At 42.4% G+C, this 17,525-nt stretch overlaps 1 protein-coding gene across 2 annotated transcripts in view; it reads left to right on the forward strand.

Annotated features, from left to right (window-relative positions):
• Nucleotides 1-15,150: 15,150 nt before the first annotated feature.
• Nucleotides 15,151-17,525, forward strand: part of COG6 (component of oligomeric golgi complex 6) — a 55,122-nt gene continuing 52,747 nt past the window's right edge. Inside the window, exons 1-3 of one of the 2 annotated variants that reach the window (XM_053935376.1) lie at nucleotides 15,151-15,321; nucleotides 15,883-16,026; nucleotides 16,363-16,434. In XM_053935376.1, coding sequence (XP_053791351.1) covers nucleotides 15,193-15,321; nucleotides 15,883-16,026; nucleotides 16,363-16,434 — 345 coding nt within the window. In that variant the 5' untranslated portion in view covers nucleotides 15,151-15,192. Of the gene's footprint in view, nucleotides 15,322-15,443; nucleotides 15,543-15,882; nucleotides 16,027-16,362; nucleotides 16,435-17,525 lie in introns of those variants that run through there. The other variant, XM_053935377.1, reaches the window with a different exon arrangement.

Raw genomic sequence — 17,525 nt, forward strand, 5'->3', positions numbered from 1 at the left:
CACACTTTTCAATAGTTTTTTCTTCAGTTTTACTCCAGGCTGGGTCTGTGAACTGAGGGCCCCATGAGAACTCCAAACGCATCTGATACACTCCTGGCATATGTCTTTTGCTGTATTGCTGTCTGAATCCACTCTGTGTACTCACCTCTGCTGGGTAAAATAAAACGTGGTAAGTGAGGATGATCTGGAGATTCACTTCAAAGGAACATCCTTGATCCACACCAAAACATGAAAGTGAATGTGCCCATGGGGTGTCTGACAGAAAGGGAGCTAGTATGACTTTCCCAAAGCTGAGAGCTGGAGCCTGCTCCACAGCATACCATTCCAGCATCCTCGCCTCAAATCACCTTTCTGCCTGGTGTTGTGCCTCCATCCCCAAGCATGCAGGAGCTCTCAGGTCTCCACTTCTGCAAGGAGCCATGCACTTTCTGGAGAGTGTAGACACTCCCTGTTTACCGCTCACATGTCTCCACTTGGCTTAGTGTGGTGTTCTACCACCTGCTATTCATTTTACCAATGCCTGAAATGACAGGGATACTAAGCTAATACTATGTCAGTGGAATTCTGCTCTTGGTGTAAAGAAAGGGAAGAATTGAGTACTGTTATTAAATGGTTGTTTAATTGTTTAAAGACTGAGGTCTGTCATTCTTTTCTTAGCCAAAGGCCTGGGTTATAATGAAACTGTGATAAATATGTCTAAATTAGACATGTGTTGGGATCAGACATGGGTAGAAATTGCCTGGCATTAAAATGACTGTGGAAAAACTTCTGTTTCACACATGGAAACTGTTTCTCAGTTAAAATTGGCATTGGAAGCCTAGGGAGAAGCAAACAAGCATGAATTTATTCATGCAATTTATCTCTTCCATGGTATATGCCAAGGTCCCCAAGTCAGTGTTTGCTTTGCTAATGGCATCTCTACAGCAGTTCATTTATTTGCCTTATATGGCCTGTACATTCACTCCCTGAGCTGCTGCCATTCTGCTTTCCCTCATGGAAACTGTACATTGAATTCTGTATCTCTCCTGAAGCATCTCATTTTGCCAACTGTCTCTGAATGCCCCCACAAGCTTGCTTCATGGCTTAGTCACTTGCTGAGAAATAAGCTTTATTTCACAATTCATTTTCTGTCCAGGGAGTTTTGTTTTGATTGGGAACAAATTAAACACATTGTGTATATAAGGTAACATCCAAATTCTCATTCAATTTTCTGCTAATGTTTAAAACTCATCATGCTTCAACTGTATCAACATTTGATTCGCCTTTTAGGATCATTGTGCATGGAAGTATTTTTCTTGAAAGTTAGCTGAAATATTTCTATCCTAGTCTAACCCGTTCAAAAGAAAAGGGGAGCTATTACATTGTGCTTTAGGATTCACAGTCTTTCTTGCTACCACAAAAGCAGATAACTCCTCAGAATATAGCAATAACAAAACACATGGTCCCTAGGGTCTCATCTATACTGAAAGAGCAGCTGGTTTTAAAATTGGTCCTGTTGTTTTGAATTTTAAAAGAATCCACTTGTGAGAAATCTTCCTAGCTGGTCAAGGGAACCTGAGCCACGGATTAACCTCTGCTGCAACCACTGAAGTCAGACTGAATCAAACACCTATGAATACATTGTCAGAAAACTACCCTAGCAGGGAGATGGAAAAATGCTTATAGATTTTACCATTTTACTTCTCCTCAATCCATTGACTAAGCTGCTGTTACATCTGGGGCACTACAGACTTGATGGAGCTAATCAGCGCAGCAGAACAAAGACAGAAAATCCTGTCACTGCACCTAAATCAATCCTGGCTAATCACAGGCTCAACCACAGACTCTTTCACTACAGTATGACTTGTAAGACAACATAAAATGCCATAGGGGAATATGTATGTTCCTGAACCCAAAGGAAAATGAAGCAGCTACCAAACCTCCATCTCATTCTTCAGTCTTTGACCAGAAAACAAACCAAAAGAGTTTAATCTTTCAGGCCACCATATGTTTTTGGTTGTGTAGTCTGCAGAAAAGTGATCACACCAACATGGTTCCGAGCATCTCACAAAACTGGATCTTCAGGTCGTGTCTGTACACGATTTTAAATCAAAAAGGAAGGTATAGGTAGAAAAATAGACTTGAGGCTATGCACTGGGAGCAACAGAAAGTCAACCCAATTATTCAAATATAGTCACTGAAAACCAAACAGACAAGTACTGTTAGAGAAATAACCTGATAATTAGTATATTTGCTTGAAATGATGTCCAATCTTGCAGCAGCTTGGGAAAAAAAAATCAACTAAACAGACAGGAAAAGAGAACTTCAACTCAAAAACCTGAAAATTTCTCAGAGGAAGGTAAGAAAACAAATTCAAGTGACTAGATCCTGTCCATCTGTATGGTGTCCTTCCAAGTCAAACAAATTGCATATTTTCTACTGTGGGTGGAACTAGACACCTGGGGTTTTGAGCTGTCCCATCCAGACCTGAATTTTAGCCTATAAACTTGGCTCTGATCCTCTCTCCACTCTATTTTAATACTGTCCTATCATCAACACATTTTTCTGGTGGTTCTAGTAGTGGTAAATTTTGTGAATTGTCTTACAAACAATTTATAACAAAACTTGCCATATTTCTGAAAGACAGTTGTCTTACCCAATGCTGTTGTTGCTAACATCAGTCTTTTAATCTCTGGGTGCACATAAAAATAATATGTCAACGCAAAACAAAAGAGGAAAAGAATCTTTATTATTTGCCATAAACCCTTTGCATGTTGTTTCATCTTTATAAAGTCATTACTTATCATCTATTATATAAAAGCCACCAGGTGCTCTACATTTTGCAAGGCTCTAAAATAGTAGCTACAGCTATTGATTTTCTCTTTTGTGTCCTGTTGTTGACAAGCCTGGTGGCTGTGGGAGAGGACAAGGGGGTTTATTCTGCACCAGGCCCTTGGCTGAAGGGAGGAATGCCTGTTCTGCCCTTGCAAACACTGCCAAAGTGACTGAACTCTGAGATTACAGGTCCCAGACCCATCTTCCTTTACCAGGGAATTGTCTTAGCCCTGCACAAACTCACAAAAAATATGGCTGGTTTCAATCCTAAATTTCCACTATTCTTAACTGGACTTTTTAAAATAAGGAACATCTGGATGATGGACGAGTGATTTCCCAGTAAGAAATGCTCATCTACGGGAAGCCTGCTTTCTGTGCATGTAGACCCAATACAAACAATTTAACAGTGTCATCTTACTTATGAGTGGGACACCTGTCTATCTTCCCCAAATGCTGGTAAAGAAAGACGCAGGGAACGTACCAAGAGCAGATCTTGCCGCGGCGCTTTCCCGCACTAAGCGGCGGGCGCGTTTGGAGACACGGGTTTGTTTAACGACACGTGCAACAGAAAGACGATGTTTCTTTTCACTTTAAAGCCTCAGTCTGGGATCAGCTTTCAGCAGGAGGTCCCAGTTTCCGCGCAGGGCCCGGAGCGCACCGGTGCCCCGGCGATGGGTGCCCGGGGCGGCGGGCGCGGGCGCTGCGCTGCTCGACAGTGACACTCGGTGGGCGGCGGGGCCGGAGCAGGGCTGGGGCCGGCCGCGACGGGAGAGCCCGGGGCAGGGGGGCCTCACACCTCCCGGCCCCGCGGGGCTGGCGCGGCTTCTGCCCTGGCCCCTCCGGAGCGTTTGATGCGGCTGCAGACGAGGAAGGGCGTGTGTGTGAAAAGCGGGGGTAGAGAGCAGAGAGCGCTTCTGTTCTTCATAAATCCTCTGGGATTTGTAACCGCCCTGGGCCGCTGTCCTGAGGCTTCTAAGGTGCCTTTGCAGAACCCAAAGGTGACTTTTAGCGGTTTGGTTAAACTGGGTGTATCTGAGAAGGGGGCTCAAGGCAGCGTCCTGTTCCTCCCCCAGTCGTTTTCCACAGAACTGGAGCAGAGCTGCCTCTCCCCGTGAGTTCCAGCAATCACTTGCATCTAGGTCACCCTATTAGATCACATTCCCAAGGATATGGCTAATGATTTCTGGGATTTTTAGAAAGGAAAGCTGAAAATCCTCGAGTTGGGGACAATGGCCAATTCATTTTCCAAGTGGAAGCTCATTTCCTCCCCCCCTCATCGTACCCTGAGGGTTGTACAGAACTAGGGGACTCCACGAAGCTGAAACTTCTGAAATCTCACAGAGATTTATCCACAGAAGAATTGTAATGCCAGCTCTTGTCAGCTGAAACCCAAACAGAACTCACTTCCAGGTGTATCAATGTCTGAAACACGTTCTCAGTGGGGGAAGAACCAAATTCTTTCATTTTACAACTCTCCAAAAGGCTTGTCCTTAGTAAATCCAGCATGTATATAGCATTCATATACCTACATGAGCATGCATTTACTAGATATATGTGTATTTATAATACAGATATAGGGATTATATACATATCTCTATAATACATATATAGGTATAGAGACAGGAGACCCATCTGGTCAAGCAAGACCTGCCTTTTGTAAATCCATGTAGGCTGGGCTTGATCCCCTGGTTGTCCTGCACAGGCCATGCAATGGCACTCAGGATATCTCTTCCATAACCTCGTCTGGTGACCAGGTCAGGCTGACAGGCCTGTAGTTTCCCACATCATCCTTCCAACCCTTCTTGTAGATGGCTGCAACATTTGCTAATTTTCAGTCAGCTGGAACTCCTACAGTTAACCAGGACTGCTGGGTGATTGAGAGTGGTTTGGCAAGTTCTTTTCACGAGTTCCCTCACTACTCTGGGGTGGATAATCAGGGCCCATATTCTTGGGCATGTCTAATTGCCATAGCAAGTCACTAATCATCTCCTTTTGGTTTATGGGGGCTTCACTCATCTCCCATACATGATCTGGGAAGGTCTCTTAACCCTCTCTGGGAAGGTTCAGCACCGAGAGTGTTCTCTCGATTTTATATTGTAACAAAATAACCTACTAATAGATTGTGCTTTTGCAATATAACTACATATTTCAATATTCCTTTTCTTGATGAAAAAGCTAATTAGCAAGGTCATTAGTTACCACTTATAAGGGGGAAGATAGTAATTCTGCTAATGTGCTCACAGGAACTTCATTTATATTACCTCTTAACCTTTACAAGGATATTACAATTTTAATAATTAATTGCTTTTTGCCATTTAATTTGCAGTTTACCATTTTCAAGGGAAATTGCCCATTAAAACAAGGACTTTTTTTTTTTAAGGAAAAAATTCTTTACTCAAATATAGATCACAAGCTGGCCTTGCAGAAACTAGATATTTGCTAAGCCATTTTCATATTTGAGTAGAGAGAACTCTATGCTAGCTCTGCATATTAAAGAACTGCCCACTGCTTGAGTCTTTAGACATTTGCAGAAAAATGAGGCAGAATGGAGCTCAGACTGGAGCTTTGGAGGCAGCGACAAAAAGGGAATTAATTTTTATCCTCTTCCTTCAAATTCTCAAAGGCAATGAATCCTTCCTCTCTTATTGATGTAGTAAGAATTTACTTTCGTCTTCCTTTGCAACCATCTTGTTTCTTCAACTGAAGTTAATTTATGCTGCAATACCCATCCATGAGGGCTTCTGTTAACTTCAGTGACTGAAAAAAAAAAAAAAGGAACTTTGGCTCAACCTCATAAAACACAGAAATTCTGTCCATGAATCACCAAGAACTTAGGTATATCCTCAAGACAGTGCCTGACACTTTGGAAAATGGAGCTCAACATATGCTCACACTCAAGTCTCTTTTAAAACAGCTACTAAATGAATCAGCCATAAGCCAGTATTCCTGTGGTAGTATGCCGACATATCTCCACTACTGATAGTAGAAATTGTGTGCAAATCCCATCACACTAAAAGAAATTTAGATAAATATTGGTATCTGAGAAGGTGAATAATGCATTCCAAGTGGCATGTCTGTGATGGAGTGGAAGACATACTTCTGAGAGAGGGATTTGCATGGGGATGGACAGAAGGTGACAAATGAAGAGAAGAGGCACAGGAGAAGAGGGAACAGAAGCAGCAGGTATGAACTAGACTGCAGCATTGATTTATGAATGAAAATGTAAACATTTTTTCTGATTCACGAGCAAAAATTAAACTAGCCCTTGGGCAGTTCTACCTTTTCAACTGGCAAGTCCATGATATGTCATCCAAAATTATATACATCTGCATGATATGTCACATGCCTACAGGCAGCAACTAGATCATTTTGCTGTGAAAACAAGATATTTTATTTTTTAATTGTAAAATCAAACCTCCTGATTTTCTTATCCCTTTCCCCATGAGTATAAGGAGAACCTGGGGTTACAATGGGATTCAAACACAGTATTTGATTTCCACAGTACTGAAGCTGGGGCATATTCTTAGAATTATTTGTAGAGAAGTCAAAAGCCACTGTCAGACAAACAGGGGTAAAAAAAATTTGTCTGCTCAATAGTCCAGCACACAAGTTTTCTATGCAGTAAGAGGAGAAGACTGGGTAGGAATCTGAGGATGAATTGCATTCTGAAAGTGCCTTTCTTTCCATGCTCTGATAGATGGTTAGCTATGGATTTTACTTCTGACTTTTAGGTGTTAGAAAACTGCTGAGATACATCCCTCTAAAAGTTCTTAATTTTGTCTGCAACTGTTCAGATACTCAAGTTGAAGACAGCAATAATAGATTCAGGCCACTTAATATTAAGAGCTCCATATATCAGCAATGGATCAGCAATTACATCACAGTAAAATAATCTGCTTTTTGACCAGTAAAAGAAAGTCTAGCTCCAGGCCAACATGGGCATTTTTTGTCATAAGCTTTCTTCAGTGAGGCACAAATATGTTAATTTTGCCAGTTAGCACTGCAATTTGGTTAAAGAACCTGATGCTTTTCCTTGAGATATTACCTTGCCTATATTATTAGTACTCTAGACTTTATCACATAAAAGGACATGTATGAGACAGAAGCAGAAAGAAGCCTCTAATCATCAAAACTAACGTAAAAATATCCTTTCAAAACCTCTAGACTGGCAGTTCACTCAACATGACATTTGCTTTTTGACAGGCATGTGCTCTACATGCACAACAATATTTTAAGATGGCATTATTTAAAGAAAGTTGACAGTGATAAGTGATGTATATTCAGACTGATGATACTCTGAAGAGAGCTTTACCTGCATGGACAAGAAAGTTGCTGCTAGTTTGCATGCAAAAGGAAGCTTGGGGTCTATTCTGGGGAACTTGATAATCTCTTGTAATTAGTACTGTAATTGGAGGTTGCTGGAAATGCTCCTTGAGCTTCTGCCAGGGAATGTGAGTGCTTCACAAAGCTGTTGACACCATTCTGTACACCCAGCCTCACCAACCAAGTCAGCTGCAGTAGATGCCAACACAGAACTCCTGCTTTGTCAAAACTCTCATCTAAGCAGAAAACACTCAATGCTTTTTCCTTCCAGTGTAGCCACAGAGCGACACCAGCACTAGCCAGCCCATCACCATGCTCCCCGCAATGTCCTGCAGCCCACTGGTGATCCCAGGACACACTAAGTCACCATCAGGCTGCCAGTTCTTGGCAGACTCTCACTCCATCCCCACTATTTCAGATTGTAAATGGATAAATATGAGTCACATATACCAAAGTTTAGAAACAACACTTGCCTGCCCTTGGGGACACAATTACTTGTTTCCAGTGCATCAGTCATGGGGATGCAGGCCCTGTAATAATGCCATGAAGGTAGAAATGACCACCAGAAAGGGATGCCAGGTCATTTTAGCAAGAAACAGAAGGTTTAAATGTATTTCATCTGGAGGTGAGCAGACCTTTGCATAGAAATTGTTTGCGATTTGCAGTCAACTGCGGTGACTGCAACCAGTGTCAGGCATTAAGTAATAAGTTATTTTTATACACAGCAGCTCTCCAGCATCTCTGAGGGTGATGGCATATCGCCAAGGCTTTGGAAGGGCTGTATGAGCTGACACACAAAGATGAATGGTTGAGGCAAGCCCAGATGACACTTCTGAGTCAACTTTACAGAAAGAATCAAATCCAAATAAACCAGGTAGCTCCACGCTGGGATTGCTGAGAAGCTGTTTGGCTAGGATCCTGACAGATATCTGAGAGTGTGACTTCTGGCATTTTGGAAACTTTTATTTCTCCTGAAGTAGCAATAAAGTCGCATTAAATTCACCCAAACAGAATTGTTATGAGCACTAGGAAAAGCTATTTATGACACCCATACCTGTAAAATTAGGTTGATGTTGTATTACTGCTATGAAAATTGCCGTGATCATCAACATGCTTTTTGCAACTTTTACTAGCAACATCCCTCAAGTGCTCTTTCACAAGACAATGGCTTTTGTGGTGAAGCTGTATAGTTTTTGCCTCATGCCCCACTACTGCTTTTTCCCTCAAGAGCTCCTTGTGCGCTCATGGCTCCAGAAACACTTTTGCCTGATAAAATTGTTAGCTGTCATTTAAAAGGGAGTTTCTACATGCCAGATGTCCCTGACAATACAATCTTGTCTGTTCTGTGCCACTACAACATTTGTGCAGGATTTGCTGGGCTAGCAAGGTGAGAATTTTATCATCTTATGTAACTACATCCCAATCAACAGCTACCAGATCCACCGGAGCAATTACTAACACTAAGGACTGTACTTTGGATACTGACTATGGTAAAAAAATTGCCAGGAGCTGAGAGAAGCCTGTAATACTACCCTGCTTGCGTGGAAGAAGTATGTGTGTAGGTGCAAAAAGGGCAAGAGGGCAGAAGCTGTGTAACAGGAGTTTAAAAGGAGCTTTGGAAAATTCAAATAGACTTCAAAACACAGACCAGCCAGTCAATGTAATAAAAAATAAGGGGTGGGGGGCGGAAAGGGCTGCAAAAATGCATTTCATTCTACTTTTATGCATCTCTGGTCCTGACAAGTCGAGTTATACTATCTTGGAGTCCTGTATGAATCCTGAATGACAGAACTATATGCTACATTTATCACACATCTTCAGTAACTTGAACTCCAAAAACAAAGTGACCACAGTGGTTGGGTTCTGGAAAGAACAAAAATGCTTCAGTGAAGAATAGTCATGGTTGATCACTAGCTGGGGGGGGCTTAAGACAATACCTGAGTTTCCACTAAGGCATCACAAGAAGAGCATGTTCACAAGAAACACACCAGAAAAGACAAAGGAGGAAAAAACTAAGAGATTTGACAGAGATCCATAAGACATGGATGTTGGACCCACAGGTCAAACTGGATAAAAATACAGCAGTGTTGCATCCTGGGTTTGGGTTCAGATTAGGGGTTCTGATCTTTGTTAGTTTGCCGGTTCTGTGTACCCTCGTGCATCCCCCATGTTTCCCCTCCCGCCCCCACGGTGGTTAGCTCCAGGCTGCCTGCCATTGGAGATCCCCCCTGCCACTCCTGTGGCAACTCCCTGCCCACTCCTGAGGATTCTGTGTCCATCACCCCATCCCCGTGGTCCTACTCGGCCCAAAGCCCCGTATCCACCCCTGCCATGTTCCCGTTGGTCGCTGTAGTACACCTCATCACCACGGTGTCTGTATTCATTGGGTGGGAGGGCTCCCATCCTCCCTGTTCCACCCCATATCATCCCGCTCCCCCCTGGTCCCAGTGCTACTTTCGTCCACACGAGGTTGGGAATGGGCTGCAGCTTCTCCATCGTGGCTCTCGCGGCCCATAACACATCCAGCCGCCATGCGGACGGGTTTGGACGTTTTCCCTGCCTCTTCATTTCCTCCCTCACACCGACGGCAAAGCGCGGCCAGCCCACCCCAGAGTGCAGCAGCAGAAGCTCTCGGAAGTAGCAACAAGCGCCGGCCCCAACGAGAAGCTGAGGTGCCCAATCCGGGCACTCGGGAGCTGACTGGGGCTGAGAAAAATAATGCACTGTCGCTCAGCAGCTGGAGTCAAAGTTTGCAGTAGTTATGGTCTTTGTCAAAACTTGTGTTGCTGATGTACTGACTCAAGAGGTATTTTACTAATGCCGTCATTCTTGCAATTTATTAGATCTACCTTTGGCTTGATCCACATCATGACCCTGTCGTGATCTCATAGAAGGCCTTTTGGTGATCAGCTGATCTGAGGGCACGGTCCAGTAATTTAGGTATTGCTCTCTAGATTTTCTTTGCTAGACATTGACTTCAGCTGAGATCAGGACATAATGAAGGGTACTGTTTCTTTTTCTGATGGTGAATAGTTGTAATTTTTGTTCAGTTGTTTGGGTTATTTTTATTTCACCTATAAAACCGAACACATTCCAGGGACTTTTTGCCAGCAGACAGTCATTGCTTGAAGAGAGAGGTCAGCAGGCCTGGCACACATCATTATCATGTTATGTGTCCTGCTTGTACTTTTTTTCCTGCAAAAATATTCCTTTCTGTTGCTATATTGTCATTATAATGGTAAGCATACTAGTGAGCATATGCAAAGGAAGATAAGCTTTATACTTCAGCCACAGAGACGTGGTGTCACTGAGGTGATGCCATTCATCAGCCACAAGCAGATATTTGTTCTCACAGCTCCATGATCTAAACCATGTGTTTGTTTTTTTTTTTTTTTCTTAGGTGAAATTTGGGCCCTGGCTGAAGTGAGTGGCAGTGCCATGACCAATGTAATTGACCTTGCCAGGGATGTGGCCACATACTTTAGACAACCACTTGCTTAGAAAAGTCCTTTATTCTGTAGTGTTCTAGAATCAAATAAATTTAGATTAAACCCTATTAGTTTTGCTGATACAGTGCTTCCCTTGAAATCAATGGTTGAGGTTTTTTAGCAGGAGATGAACAGGAAGATTTCATGGGTTTGGTATGTATTAAAGTGCACACTGTACTGCTAGTGTTATCTTTTCACTGAGTTATAACAAACAGAAGCTTTATAGCTCCACAGCCAGGTGGCTGATTCAGCATCACATATATTACAGCCACTATTGCTGACTGTGAGGCATGACAATAAATCCTCAAGTGAGATAGCATGAGCTAACCTAAAACTTCAGAACTGTACATCCTCCTGGACCTTCAAGGGACACAAACTATATGACTACGTGTTGCTGTCAGGGTGACTTTTGGCCAAATCATTCACAGAGTCATATTTCCAATTTCCAGATGATGTCAGTATTGTCTGAGTTTTTTTAAAAAAAGTTACCTCAGGAAATGGATTGATTTGGAAATGGTCAGGAATGATCAGGAAATGGTCTGGTGAAAAGATTCTACAATATTAACCTCTAAGAAAATAAATAATTTAAAAATCCAGCTCTAATTGACTTAAAGACACAGAACATTTTCATGTGTTCCTGTTTATTGGTTGGATTTTCTAGTCCAACCTTAGCACAAAGACACATCAAAATACTGGAGAAAGCCAAGGAATAATTTCATGGCAGAGAACTAGTGAAGATTATAAGGCAGTGGTGGATTTCTTTTGGGGTATGCTGTCTGCAGTGGAGAGCCCAGCATAGCCAGGTTCCACTCACTGGATCACGTATAGGGACATCAGCATAAAGGGCTGTAAACATTTTCACAAGGATGATATAGTTGAGCAGCAATATATCATAGCCAGCTTCCTTCAGATGCTCTCCTTCACTGTAGGACCTGAAAATTGTATGCAAAATAGCATTGTCAAATTCTTTTTATCTATTATATTGTAAGAAAAATACAATGAGTTATGGGCATTTGTTATATGACCTTTCACGTCCCTGACTTCATAATGCTTCCCATTCCTATGTGCTCTGTGCATCATATTGAGGAAAGTTCTGTATTAGTTCTCCTTTCCTTTCCTTTCCTTTCCTTTCCTTTCCTTTCCTTTCCTTTCCTTTCCTTTCCTTTCCTTTCCTTTCCTTTCCTTTCCTTTCCTTTCCTTTCCTTTCCTTTCCTTTCCTTTCCTTTCCTTTCCTTTCCTTTCCTTTCCTTTCCTTTCCTTTCCTTTCCTTTCCTTTCCTTTCCTTTCCTTCCCTTCCCTTCCCTTCCCTTCCCTTCCCTTCCCTTCCCTTCCCTTCCCTTCCCTTCCCTTCCCTTCCCTTCCCTTCCCTTCCCTTCCCTTCCCTTCCCTTCCCTTCCCTTCCCTTCCCTTCCCTTCCCTTCCCTTCCCTTCCCTTCCCTTCCCTTCCCTTCCCTTCCCTTCCCTTCCCTTCCCTTCCCTTCCCTTCCCTTCCCTTCCCTTCCCTTCCCTTCCCTTCCCTTCCCTTCCCTTCCCTTCCCTTCCCTTCCCTTCCCATTTGTAAATTTCCTTTTTCCTTCATCACAGAAGTCTTCCTTTCTCACTCTCATTTGCCTATAACAACACCCATAACAAGAGCTATTCCTTCTTCTTTGTGTTTAAGAAAACATTTTCTTTATGTCCTGCTCTGTCACTCCTCTTTTGTCACAGGATAGGGAAATACATCCAGCTATGTCTTTGACCCCAGTCAGCCTATTCATCCACTTAAGTTTTATTACTACTTACTTACCCTTTTGTGGAACAAATTCAGGTCACTACTACAAACCTTTCTTTGTCTTCAGAAAGTGCATGTACTCCCAAGCATTTGAAAGTACAGCAGCACTTACTAGCTTTGACTAGACAGCAGGTGACATTCCTGACCACACCTTGTTCTGCAGGCTGAACTGTACTCCTGTCTGTGCACCAAACGAGTGGTTTGTGAACACTTTCACCAGCTGCACAGTGGTAACAACAGCTGTCAAACAGTTTTGCTTCTGAGAGGGAAAGCCCACAAAACCAGAAACCACCATAGTAAGGAACTAAGCAAATGAACAGAAAACACCCTGTGCCAGGCATTTCTGAACTACATACATCTGTAGCTCTGATCCCTTTGGTAAGGGAACTTGCAGTGGTGTAAATTACACACACTACACAAACTGTCTACCATTGACACACAAAAACTAATAAATGAAATCAAAGTACCTTCTGGGAGTTACAGATCACAAAATCCCAAGCATTTTATCCCGCAGTGTACATCCAATTGATTTAACAGGATGTTTGATGATGGGCAAGCAGACTGGTAAGAATGTCATGCCAAACCCATCTTTGTGATGAACACAAGACATGGCACACCAGCTGAGTTCTAGATGGTGACTTTGTTGCAGTCACATTTAAAGTTCTGTTGAAAAAAAAATCTGTTCTGAGGAAAAATCTACCCTGCAAAAATTATTTGCATCAGAGAGGCTTTCTTTTTATAACTGCATCTAATATTCCTAAAAGATGAACAAGATATAGGCACTGGTATCCTCATACAAACAGCTTTTAGACTTGTGAGGTAAAAAAGTGCTCCCTTGATTATTTCTTCTCATTTTTCAAAAGAACATATGCATAGATAAACACATGCTATTTCAAAACTCCATTGGTTCCTGTCAGCCCAATGTTTTACATTAGCTAGAAGCATTCTGGCTCACAAAACACATTCTTGAAGAAACGCACACCCATGAAGAAGCATCTGAAAACAGAACTGGTTGCTTCAAAAGAAAATGCATGTACCAACTAATAGAGGGAATTCTTTCTGGCTCCTTGTATGTTTGTGGTATAACTTGTTGGACAAGACTTGGCAATGGTCATGACTTATCTGACACTTGTGTTTCAGATGTTGGAGTCTTTCTAACTTCAAGGTGTGCCTTCACTCTGTCAACTCATCCATCAGGTTAACAACATTTGAAGTGTTGTTCAAACAACTAACAACATCCAGCTTATAGGTGGGAGGGGATCTTTCTAATAGTAGGATTTTCTTGACATGCTTAAATATTAATTGCTTACACCTGTGATGACTGCGGGCTGTTTTATCTCTTCTGACATGGAGAAGGGAGATCCTGGCTCCTGGAAGCTTAGTCAGAAGTAAAGGACATCTAGAAGGAGATAACATCAATGTAATAGGGGGGGTGAGAAACAGAAACTAAGGAAAACAACATGTCTGAAAATGCTTGGAATCCTTCTTGCTGACTAGCCAAGAATAGAAACACGGCACTACACAGACTGTTCAGAAAAGCCGGCCTTCTATGTAGAGGACCCATGTGAGGAAGCAAATAAACAAACAAAAATTAAATAGCAAAATATCCTATCACTGTCTCCATCACACTAAGATTTCAAGGGCTCTGGTCATACAGTTTTTTCTTGAGGTAAACGACTCAAACTAAAAGAAAAAATAATTAATGAATAAAACCATTCAGAAGCTCAGTGCTCTGACCTTGGGCATAAAGGCAATGTCTACTTGATGTGCTTGCAGTTATTTTCAGGAAGGGTCTTCAGAAGAGCAATGTGAAATCCCCAAACTCCCAAAGAGTTAAGCTACTGCTTGAATCTTTGGGTTTTGACCACACACCATCAGACAATTGGAAAGGTGGTGCTGTTTTCACAGCTAATACCATGGTGAAACCCGTGTCTTCTTACGTAATAGCTGTGCACTGTTAGCCATCCTCTCTCCATGGCATCTTACCTTTATCTGCCTACCTGCTTTCTGTCCTTTGGAAAAGCCCACAGAAACCCTCTGCTGCACCTCAGCATTTCAGATGGGACAAGTGACAATACAAGAGGTCATGGTCTTAAGCTGCAGCAGGGGAGGTTTAGGTTGGATGTTAGGAGGAATTTCTTTGCAGAGAGGGTCACTGGGCATTGGAATGGGCTGCCCAGGGAGGTGGTGGAGTCACTGTCCCTGGAGGTGTTTAATGAACAACTGGATGTGGCGCTCAGTGCTGTGGTCTGGTTGAGGTGCTGTCAGGTCATAGGTGGGACTCGATCATCTCAGACATCTTCAGCTTAATTGACTCTGTGATTTTGTGCTCTGGAGTTGTGAGGAGACCTTGGGAGGTCACTTCTGTGTCAGTAAATGCACAGCAGAAACAAGACAGCCTCCTCATTTTGACACATATTACAGCCACTGCTGTCAGCTTATACAACAGAGATCTCATTTATTTTTTCCTTACTAGCTGTCCTCATAAGTAAAGCATTTGTTTTGTGAAATAAATACAGCTATCTGCTCTCATGAAGTGAACCCTCTATCATCCACTCAAAATCCTTTATTTAGTGAGTAAATTATTTTTAATTATTAATATTTTAATTTTTATGTATTTTTAATATATCAGTAAAAACAAACAAAGAAATAAACAGAAAAAGCCCGAGTGCCATCTTGCACCAGGTAAGGCCTGGCTCTACAGCCGGCCTGCGTTAGTCCGGAACCAAATGCTCGGAGCGCGTTTCCGCCGGAGCCGCTCCGTGTGGCGCCGCTGTGGCCGGGAGGGCCGCAGCCATGGCCGACACCGCCGCGCCGCCGCCGCCGCCCGCCGCTCCCGCCCCGGGGCTCCCGGCTGCTCCCGGCACCAACCCGCTGTCCCGCAAGCTGAACAAGATCCTGGAAACGCGCCTGGACAATGACAAGGTGGGTCGGGCGGCGGCGGCGTGACGGGGCGGGGGCCGGATGAGCCGTCAGGGGCCGCGGGCCCCGACAGGCTTCGCGGCGGGGAGGCGAGTCCTGCCCTAGCCTCAGTTCCGCTGCGGAGCTGCGGGCGGTCCTTTGCTGCATTAATTACAAATAAAATTAGCTTTCGCTTCTCCAGCAACATGCCGCGCTCCTGTTTTATCCCTTCAGATCGCAGGGAGGTTTGTATTACTTGCCTCGGAAGGGCACTTCTCAAGCTTTTTGTAATTTAGATGTTTTCTTGCTGTGGATAGGTAATTCATTTACAGAAAGTAGTCTTGTTGGGTAAAGCTACTGCAAAATTGTGGACAAAGTTTTCTGTCATAAGAGAAGAAGAAAGGCTCAGCAATTATTTTAGTTGTTTGCCAACTGATGCGGAGTGTGTTAAGGTAGCTTTTCCTCTAAAACCACTTATTAGGTTTGCTTTATTTTTAATAAGACCATGAACTTGGGGTTGGTACAGACTATTTAACCTCCTTCTTTGTAACTGCATGCAGACTGAAGGTCCTATTTATTTTCTAGGAAATGCTGGAAGCACTCAAGGCTCTCTCAACCTTTTTTGTGGAAAACAGTTTGCGCACCCGAAGGAACCTGCGTGGAGACATTGAACGACGAAGCTTGGCCATAAATGAAGAATTTGTGCACATATTCAAGCAAGTTAAAGAGGTAATGTTTTTGCAGGATGACTAGCTATTTTATGAGAGTACTGCTATGTGATTTAAAGTTTTACAACAGAAAAAAAAATTAACAGGTATTTTAACTTTCCAGGACAGATATACTTTTACAGTAAAATTGTTTCATTGGTTGGAAATTGGATGTTTCAAACAGATCCAAGTCCTGAGTGAATCTTGATGTTTAGAGGTGCATTGCTCTGCACTGACTAACAGGCAGCCCAGAGCAACAATGTTCCTTGTAACTAGGGCATCGAATTGTGGTGGGAAGCTGGGCCTGGACACAGCATTTCTGATTAAAAACACAGTTACTGTTATTTGACTTACTTAGGAACTTGAGAGTATAAATGAAGATGTGCAAGCAATGAGCAGCTGCTGTGAAGACATGTCCAGTCGTTTGAAGGTAATATATAAATGGAGGTGCTTTGAATATTTTTCCTTTTGAGGTGTGACTACATTCTTTTAAAGGAGAGGCAGAGAGTTATTTTTGAGGATTAAGAGCAGCAGCAAGATGTTTCCATGGTATGCATGTTATGTTACTTTAGGATACTAATATGCTTCTTCTTACTTCTTTAGAAAATGTATCAAGGAAGTAATTTTAATTTCTTCCAAATTGCAGTTCAAAATGCAGCCATATACTTATTTTGATAATAGCAATATGATATCCATGTGTATGTCAGTGGAGAGAAAATATTTTATTAGATTGGATGTGTGTGAGATTTAAGAGTTAATTTGTGTATGTCCATTTAAAATGGCTTTTGTATTGACTGTGTCTCTTGAGTTATGTGTCCATGTAAATACCTCAAATGTGTTCATAGGAAAGTATCTGGTAATTCAAACGGGGAGACAAATCTGGTGTGCATCTTCAGTTTATTGGTTTTGTTTCTTAACATTGTCTTGGAATGCTGATATGCAACAAAACCAATTCTGTTTCACCTTAATCCTGAATCTGAAATATTTCTGGCAGGGCTGGGGAGCGTAGGAAATTTGTGTTTTATGGTGCATTACTGAATCTGGCTTGGTTTTAGGGTAGATGTTCAAAATTCAGTGCAGTGATGCATATAAATGGCTTATGGATGCTGAAGTGTAGATGTTTTGCCAAACCAAACCTGTTCCCAATACAGCACATAAGTTATAGTATGTGAATAAGAATCCTTCACCAAAAAATCCTGTGAAAACAGTTGTTTTCCTCTCCATATATGTGTGTGTGTGTGCAGATATTGGATGTCCTCCTACTTAGATAAATAGGTTTCACAGTTCATTGTACAAATGCTTGTAGCTTGATGAACTCATACCAAAAAACGTGAGAGTACAGTGTAGCCAACTGCAGTACTTAATTTTCAGTTTTGGAAGGAGCTGGGTAATGCACCTCAGAGGTCCCAGATCTCTTTGAACATTGTTAATGTGGATATATTCCCTAGTGCAGTTCAGGAACTGTTAGACTAAGCTCTTAGATGTGGAAATGAGTCAAGTGTCCATGCAGATTTTAGCTCT

This window comes from Vidua chalybeata, chromosome 2, assembly GCF_026979565.1.
Source record: "Vidua chalybeata isolate OUT-0048 chromosome 2, bVidCha1 merged haplotype, whole genome shotgun sequence".
In the NCBI taxonomy this organism is placed as follows: domain Eukaryota; kingdom Metazoa; phylum Chordata; class Aves; order Passeriformes; family Viduidae; genus Vidua; species Vidua chalybeata.